Source organism: Rattus norvegicus, chromosome 9 (genome assembly GCF_036323735.1).
Source record: "Rattus norvegicus strain BN/NHsdMcwi chromosome 9, GRCr8, whole genome shotgun sequence".
NCBI lineage: Eukaryota > Metazoa > Chordata > Mammalia > Rodentia > Muridae > Rattus > Rattus norvegicus.
Window position 1 is genome coordinate 81,485,452 of NC_086027.1, and position 9,387 is coordinate 81,494,838.

General features: G+C 46.1%; 1 protein-coding gene across 1 annotated transcript in view; it reads left to right on the forward strand.

Moving 5' to 3' along the window:
- Window positions 1–7,842, forward strand: part of Xrcc5 (X-ray repair cross complementing 5) — an 88,787-nt gene extending 80,945 nt beyond the window's left edge. The window contains exons 20-21 of the mRNA NM_177419.3: window positions 6,781–6,852; window positions 7,610–7,842. Of these exons, the coding sequence (NP_803154.2) occupies window positions 6,781–6,852; window positions 7,610–7,624 (87 nt within the window). The 3' untranslated portion in view covers window positions 7,625–7,842. The remainder of the gene's footprint in view (window positions 1–6,780; window positions 6,853–7,609) is intronic.
- The last annotated feature ends 1,545 nt before the right edge of the window (window positions 7,843–9,387 follow it).

Sequence of the window (9,387 nt, forward strand, 5' to 3'; positions counted from 1 at the left end):
TATGCTCTTCCCTTCCCCAACTCCTCCCAGACCTTTCTCACCTTCCTACCCACCCAACTCCATGTTCTTTCCCTCCTCCATCTCAAGCACCAATAATAAAACCAACAATCAAAAGAAACAGTAAGATAAAAAACACTGAAATAGAACAAAGAGTCCCCTCACCCCCAAAAAAGCCCCAGAGCATAGTCTGTTTAAGTTGGCCAGCTACTCCTGGGAACGGGGCCTGGTCTGGAGTGTGGCTGGTATGCCCCGTGACACTTCAGTGGGGAGAACTGATTGTCACTTTCCCAGTGGGCATCCACTGCAAATAGGTTCTTGGTTAGGGGTGGACTTGTCTACTTCCCCTCTTCAGTGCTGTGAGTTTGTCTGGCTTGCACCTATGCAGGTCTTGTGCATGCTCTTAACAGTCTATGCATCCATATGTATTTCAGCCCAATGTCTGAAGGACATTGATTCTGTGGTGCCATCCCCGGCCTCTGCTTCTTTTTTTTTTTTTTTTAAAGATTTGTTTATTTTCTTTTGTTTAGTTTATGAGTACACTGTAGCTATCTTCAGACACACCAGAAGAGGGCATCAGATCCCATTACAGATGGTTGTGAGCCACCATGTGGTTGCTGAGAATTGAACTCATGACCTCTGGAAGAGCAGTCAGTGCTCTTAACCACTGAGCCATCTCTCCAGCCCCAGCCTCTGCTTCTTAAGACTTTTCTGCCTCTTCTTCATATAGATCCCTGAGCCTCCAGGGGAGGAGTATGATATAGATACCCCGAGGACTGAGTGCTTTTAAGTTCCTCATTCTCTCTGCACATCCATTGTAAGAAGATGCTTCTCTGATGATGGTTGAGCCATGCACTGACCTCTGGGCAGAACAGTTCCATTAGAAGCCATATTACTGTATTTCTTTAGGAGAATAGTAGTTGATTTTCCCCCAGGTCCAATGACTTAGCCTCAGACTCTTGGCCACTTTTGCAGTATCAGGGGAAGTTTCCATCTCATGGGGTAGGCTTTTAGTCCAATCAGAAAGGGTTGGTTATTGCCATAGCATTTGTGTCATTATCACACTAGCATACCTTGTAGGCAGGTCATGCCTGGCTATTTATGCGGGTACTGGGATCTGAATGTCAAGAATGCAGCAAGCATTCTTACCATCTTCATAGCCCTTAATTTAGTATTCACATCAAATGTTTATATGATACTATTTTAACTTAGGAAGAACTTCCACAGTGGTGTATGATTCTCATATAGAATGTATGTGTGTGTGTGTGTGTGTGTGCACATATCATATTCAGGTAAGAGTAGGAAATAATGGGAATAAAATTTTGTATTTATTTAACTGTAGAACCAGTGGTTCCCACTGCCACTCTGTGATCTTCTCACTGACCTTCTAAGAACTGGCAAGAGTGGAATACCATCCTGTTACCACTGGGAAGCCAAGCCCAGTTAAAGGTTAAATGGGATTCTACTGTGAGCTCTTAGAGGCAGCAAGAAGATTAAAATGCCAGTTTCTGTGCACTGCACTGGGCCTTCATTCCTAAGTGAAGGATTGGTCTGATAAGTAGAACTTTTGACCAAGAGTCACTAAAACACACTCATCTCCATCTGCTTCATTTCCACCAAGAGGTGCTTACAGTGACCCCTAAAGACTGTAAAATAGAGCCTGAACTCTGATTCATCCTCAGAGTGCATCCTGTCAGTGTATGATGTACAAAATTATGCTTTCGTGTCTGTCCTAATATCAACGAACCCTTTATTTTATACTAAAGAAGTTTTTATGGCCAGGGGAATGCTTTGGGGTAAAATACCCAGTATACAACAAAGAAAAAGAGACTCTGGGAGAAGCCAAGGACTGGCCTGAAGTTGTCCTCTGACCTCCTGCACAGTGTGGTGTGTATGTATTTTTATTTTGTCTCTATGTATTTTGCTTGCACATATGTATGTGCACTGTGTGTGTGCCAAGTGCCCTCAGAGTCAGAAGTCAGTATCAGACCCCCTGGAACGGAGGTTACAGACAGCTGTGAACCCAACCCAGGTCCTCTGGAGAGGCAGTAAGTACTCTTAACTGGTGAGGCAGTCTTGAAAGAACTCTAGGCATGGCAACACCTGACTCTGAACCCAGTACTCATTTTTTCTTTTTTTTTTCTTTTTTCGGAGCTGGGGACCAAACCCAGGGCCTTGTGCTTGCTAGGCAAGCGCTCTACCACTGAGCTAAATCCCCAACCCCTGAACCCAGTACTCATGAGGCTGAGGTAGGAGGATCCTGAGCTTACGGCCAGTCTTGAGATGCCAGACCCTGTCTAAAAAAGGAAGAAGGAAGGAAGGAAGAAAAGGAAGGAAGGAAGGAAGGATGGATAGATGGATGGATGGATGGAAGGATGGATGGAAGGATCATTTCTCTAACTGGTGGATGTCTCTGTTGGACCCTGTGAATGTTTCTTTTGTTCCTTTCTGCTTTAAATCATTGATGTCATTTTTTTTTCTGAATGTTGTGAGGTGGTGGTGAAAGTGGTGTGTGTGTGTGTGTGTGTGTGTGTGTGTGTGTGTGTGAGAGAGAGAGAGAGAGAGAGAGAGAGAGAGAGAGAGAGAGAGAGAGAGAGAGAGACAGGGTCCCACAGTGTAGCCCTGGCACTGTCCTGGAACTAACTTTGTAGAACAGGTTGACCTAGATCTCACAGAGATCTGCCCCTGGGATTAAAGGCATGTGTTACAGCAAGCTTGGTAATTTTTAAATTTAAACTTTTAATTAAGGCAGACAATACATGTAGGAAACATTCGCAAGCATCAGGTGTGACCAACATGATGGATTCTTACATATCATATACTTGAATGTCTGCTGCCCAAAAGGATTGTCTTAGTCAGGGTTTTACTACTGTGAACAGACACCATGATCAAAATATATAAGGACAACATTTAATTGGGACTGGCTTACAAGTTCAGAGGTTCAGTCCATTATCATCAAGGCGGAAACATGGTGGCATCCAGGTAGGCATGGTGCAGGAGGAGCTGAGAATTCTACATCTTCATCTGAAGGCTGCTGGCAGGATACTGGCTTCCAGGCAGCCAGGATGAGGATCTTAAAGCACACACCCACAGTGACATACCTACTCCAACAGGGCCACACCTTCTAATAGTGCCACTCCCTGGGCTGAGCATATACGGACCATCACAGTTCCCCAGTACCTTCCCAGTCAGAGCTCGCATCTCCTGACTCACCTGCTCCTGGCCCTCATACACTTGGAGTCAGGCTTTGCGATCTCCCGCTGACACTCTTGCCTGTGTTTTGGCTGTGTAGTGCCCTGTTAATGACTACCATAGATCAGTCTTTCCTCCTGATGATAGGCACTTGGTTTGTTTGGAGATGTTGACATTTGCAAATGAAGACTGGTAGATATTCTAGTACACACCCATATGTAAGTTGCATATAACTCCTATAATTAGAGCATTTACACTTACATAAGCATTTTTGCCTACCTTCCTTTATCTGAGACTAAGCACAAACCTGGGAGTTAGAAGAGGTGTTTGGGAATAATTAGTTTTAACATGGTCAGGTTCTCTCCCGGGGCTCCTAAGAAACCCGCAGAGCTAACATTCTGGCCGTGTTCTCCACACTGGGCAGCACGGTTCCTCTGCTGCAGTCTATCTTTATGAGTGAAATAAGCTGTTTGTCATTTTAGGTAACCTTGAGCTTTTTTAGGCCCGAGTTCATGTAACCCATACTGGGTTTAGCTTGCTGTACCGTAGAGGGTGACCTTGAACTCCTGACCCCCCTTTCTTCACCTCTTGGTTGCACCACCACATCTGGCTTTGTTTTATTTATTTGCTTTCATGACTTTTGTTGCTACAGTGTAGGGGATTGGACTTGGCTTTGTGCATGCGACAATTCCTTACCATTACTGATGGTTTTGAAGGACCTGTAGTCACCCGATAGTGCCCAGGAAAAACCTTGGTGGTCTGCTTTGAGACAAAAATCTCATTTTATGGTCCAGGCTAGCCCAGAACTCCCTATGTACAGTCGGTTGGTACTCACAGCAGTCCACTTGCCTAAGCCTCCCAGCACTGGTGTTGCTTGTGTGAGCCACCACAGCCATGCGCTTTTAATATGGGCGTTGATAAAGGACTGATTGTTAGCTTTTAGTCTTAATGGGAGGATGAGACTAGCAGTTCCTATGCAGGGGTTATTGATTCCATTTCTCTGAATGTGGCCAGCTGCTGTACTTAGAGGTAGTACTGTTTATTCTTTTCATAGTGATCTTTAGACAAGGAGGCTCTTTGTGGTAACGCCAAGTAAATGATGGTGGTTTGAGGAAGGGGAAAGCATGTCACCCAAGTGTCCATTCTGGGTTTTCTCCACTTCAGCATATTGCAAAGGAAAGGGACAACAAAAGACGGGAGTGACTCTTACCCCTTTCTGCTGCAATCTGAGATGTTGGTTCTTTGATAAAGCAAGCAAGTCCTTGAGTGCTGGCTCTCTAGCTTGCCTGTCACCACACACACTAGAAATTACTTGCCGTTAAAACATTAAAACTGACAAGGAGCGATCTGCGGAAGAGATCAGCCTCGACTGGGGTTTTGGGGAGGATAAGGAGGCAGCCCAGCCTTTAGCCATAATCTGCTTATTCAGGAACGAGAGCAGATCTGTCAGGGAATCAGCCACAGATGTTCTGCCCTTGGTGGAAACTCCGGCTTTCCTTTTCTCTTTCTTTTCCCTGCTGCTCTGCTCTTCCTAGGAATTTGGCCTCATCTCGGAGCTGTGCCGTTTGTGTTTAATTATATATACCACAGTCATACTGTGCAGACAATCCTATCTTAATTTACCCTTTAATTGAACTAGGAAGAGGCCTTGCAGGAAGGGAGGCTGTGGGAATTGGAGCTTTTAGAGGATGGATGCCAAGATGCATTAGGGGTTTCTAGTCTCATCAGGAGGACCCACCATGGTCCAGGTTACTGAGGTGCAGTATGCAGTGGGAGCTGCCACGGAGCCCTGGGCCGCTCGTCATCTCCTTGGGAGGTGCTGGTTATTTGTGTCCCCACAGGGGTATGGCAAGAACCAACTGTACCTTTACTCTTTTACCCTGACTCAGTCTCAGCTTTGTGTCTCTGATATGTAAAACATTGTCTGTGTTAGCTAATGCTAATCAGTGGAAGGGCCAAGGTAGGAAGTAATCATTATAGTATAATAATCAGGACAACTATGAAGATTAAGAATCAACGGACAAGCATAGCTTATTTTCAACTTTGACACAGTAAACCATGACACAGCAAGTCATGTGTATAACTTCATTTATCTGCATTTGGCCCTCAGATATCTTTATTAATATCACCCAGAATAAATATACGGTATCAGTGAGACCTCAGCTGCATTACAGTTCTGTTCAGACTGTCTGTCCTGGATTTTTGTCTCTGGACAGTTGGAGCTAGCGGAGGGGCACCAAAGGATCATGGGAAGATCCATAATGTCCTTAAAGAACCTTAGTCAAAATAGAGATCAACAAGAAGTGAGGAAAAAGCCCAGGGAAGAGTAGCCGTCCACAGACTGCCATAGCTTCCGTCCCGGTGCTGAGAACATAGCCATTGTGTGCGTGCATGCATGCATGCTCCAGGGACGGGCTGTGTGCAACCTCTCATTTAGTGGGAGACTATGTTTTCCAGTTTGTTAAGGAGACATCTTTACAGCAATTCTGAGTTTCAAGGTCATGTCCACCCCCATGGTTCATAGCAATGATGGGGATTTGTGGGGAAAACAGTTCTTGCCAGCTTTCATGTTAGGAAAGCAAGAGATCCGTGAGAACATGTTTTCTGTCTTGGTTGAGGTAGGGCTGAGCCGGAAGGCCTGCATACCATGCAGAATAACAGAAAGCCATGCCCATTCCTACTACCCCACTTAAAACACTTCAGCAGGACCATCTCACCTCTCCTGGAGTACGCATGCTACAGGAAGGTCACCTTCTGTTTGGGGACAGTAGGCTTTTGTTAGACCACCTCTGACATGCAGTTGCTGCGTAGTGCCCCAAAGTCTGAAGAAGATGCCATGCTTTGCAGTTTTAGAGGGGCAGGGTGGGAAATGATGCTCAGGTAATTCCCAGAGCCACGGGTACTTCTAAAGTCTGAATATGCTGGATCCTTACCGGACTGGTCAGTGTCTCCACCTTCGTTCACTAATGTGGAGTGTTTTCACACCATCTCTAACACAAACAGAAGGATTTCCACAAAGGACCAAACAGCCTCCCAAGCTCACCCATTTGGTTCTCTGTTGATATTTGTCCTCGGGGCTGGGGATTTAGCTCAGTGGTAGAGCGCTTGCCTAGGAAGCGCAAGGCCCTGGGTTCGGTCCCCAGCTCCGAAAAAAAAAAAAGAACCAAAAAAAAAAAAAAAAAGGAAAGAAAAAAAAAAGATATTTGTCCTCTGTTGCGTTCAGGAATAGATGATTATAATCTTCCTAAATTCTTCTGCTCCTTTCAAATGAGACAAGAGGTTCCGGTTTTATTTGGGAAAGGATTTTATTTTCTTAACCTGAACATGCCAGCGCCGCCCTATGGAAGAAATATGATATCGGGTGTGTACCTTCTTATCTTTACCAAGCACTGATGTTTCCCCTTCTCCACAAGAACTCTCCGGTGGGAGTCAGTGCGGACTATCAAGCCTCAAAACTAGCTCTCACGTTAGGAGAAAGGAGCACTTGCCGAGCTCCTGCACCTCAGAGCCTTTCTGCGTTTGCCTGTTCTTTTTTTGTCAAAAAAGACAAAAATGATTATTCTATTTTCATGACTGCCTTTCTGTTTATAGTTCCTGACCCCCAAAGACAAAGCAAAAGAAGACACAACAGGACTTGAAGAAGGTGGTGATGTGGATGATTTAGTAAGTACTGTTACCAGGCACCAGGTGTTTAAAGACAGGACCGTCTGAGCTGTAAATACAGCCACCAACCTGTCATTGTAGATGTGTTTTTTATTTGTGCCTTAATTTCACACCCACCAGACGCTCCTTGCACTGTTAATTATTACCATTACAAATCTAATCATATAGGTAATTTCATAATGGGAATTCCTGGGTTCTGCGGTTTCAATCATAGTGTTCGTTCAGATTAATTCTCCCCTCTGAAGAGCTAAGAATGAGCCAGGGAGCTAGTCCCTGTGTAGAAGCATGTTATAATTGACTGAAATTGTTCTTCACCAGAAATAAGCAGTGCAACGTGCAGTCGTGTGGGCTGACAAACACAAACATCCTTTACACAGCCCACTTCCTAGATGCTCTCAATTAGCTCTGTAGAAACAAAGTGGACTGACAGGCCTTTGAAGACGGCCCTCGCCTGTCTCACCATGCCGTGGTGCAAATGTGGGCTTCACAGCCGTGTTTGGGAAACCATGCCCTCCAGTGTCACAGGAAGACTGGAGTGATGACCACACACTGTGCTATCAGCCTTTTGGTGGGAAAGTCTTTAGGGCTGAAATGAGAAGACATTTGGGGTTTAAGTCCTACAATAGCTGGCAGGGAATACCAGTACAGGCTTGTGTGTGTGCGTAGCCACCATTACAGCTTTCATTCACCCTCTGACTGGAACTGCAGGTCTGAGGGCGGCCTGGCTCCTTTCTGAATATGCTGTTCTTGTTTACAGCTGGACATGATATAGATCATGGATGCGTGGGGAATCCAGGAGTACCAGCTCCGTGTTGCTGAGAGCTCCGACACCATCCCTGAGGCCGTGCAGGGGGACATGAAGCTCTGGCCATCATCCTAGCAGACAACTTGGGAGTGAGTCACTCCAGGTCCCTACAGACATATATTACATGGAATAACTTAGACCCTATTCAAATTTATAAAGAGCCATTATTTTCTGATTGGTATATCATTCCTTGTGTGGTCTCATTCTTTTTGGTGTATTATACATATGCATAGAAGTTTCTGGAAAGTAGACTTCATCCTACCCTGATGTGATGGTGAGTTAGCAGTCAGGTGAGGGTAGCGGACACTCTTGGAGCCATGGCAGGCCTTGGGAGGAAGGGGGACGGGGGGGGGGGTGTCGTTCTCAGCCCTGTTCAGGAGTCATTCACTGGTCTACCAGTGGCAAGAACAACGTATGCAGAGGGAGCAGTAGTGCCTAGATTTTACCAGGTAGGCCAGTGGGGAAAGTCACAATACTGACTGACCTTAAAGCATTTTCACCACGACTTTAGCTTGTTCAGGTGACTTTGACAGGTGGGGGCAGCACAGTCACCCTGCACATCAGTTTGGGAATAAGAGTGTTCTCATGAAGAGAAGGCTTTCGTTCAGTCCAGTCTCCTATTGGCAGAGAGACCTCACTGTGGAGCCCTGACTGTCCTGGAGCTCCCTAGGTAGACTAAACTGGCCTCAGCCTCCCAGATGAGTCTGCCTCTGCCTCCTTAGTGCTGGGATTTATCACACTCCCCTCGGGTGCCCTTTTAAAGCACCCCCAGTGAGGACAGCTAAAGCCCGGGATGCGTGTGACTTACAGTCTTCCAGTCAGAGTGAAAGCACTGTTCTCTGTTCCTCCTGACGATGACTCAGGAAGTGTGGCCCTGTAAGCGCCTCCTGCCTTTGTCAGCATGGGGAGTTCCCTGTCAGTAACAGCTGTCCCATCAAACTAGAAAACTATTTGAGTCAATTGAGCCTAATTATTGTCTTGTGATACTTCCCTTTTTAATTTCGTGTGCATGTGTTTGTCTGGGTGTGGGTCTAGGTGTGTGAGTCCAGGAGCCTGCTGGAACTAGAAGAGGGCATCAGATCCCCTGGAACTGGAGTTACAGACAGCTGTGAGCCACCCATGTGGGTGCTGGGACTGGAACTCAGCTTCTCTGTGAGAGCACGAAGTGCTGTGAACCGCTGAGACATCTCTCCATCCATCACCCCTCCTCGTGCTTTTTACTTAGGTTGCATGTGTAGCAGGAAGAAATGAGAAAGGACTAAATTACAAGTGATTCCCATATCCTTTTCTTGTAGGCACAGTGATATGTGGTGTTGACTCCGTGAAGCATACTGTTGTGGGTAGGCGCGTTTCGTTTTGGATTAATTTCATTTCTGTGAAATGAGATTCGCAGGTCTACAGAGCTCCCAGGTTTTCTGCTGACAACTTGCCCTGGAAAGCAATAAGCACTGAGCTGTCCTCGTCAGCCACAGACCAGTCTTCAGGCGCTCCAGTGTTCTTGGCAGAGTGATCATTGTTTGGGGGCTTCTACCCCACCCTAGACCATTTAGTTCCCAGTGCTCTCTGCCTCAGACCCAACCAAACCCTGGAACAGAAGCCCCGCCTACCTCTCTTCTGCTCCGCCACAGGCTGCAGGCATCATTATTCAACCAGTGCTTTTAAATTAAGGAACAAGGTTTGCACAACAAAGGCTGGTATGCTTGAGAACTCACTCTCAGGAGGCAACTAGA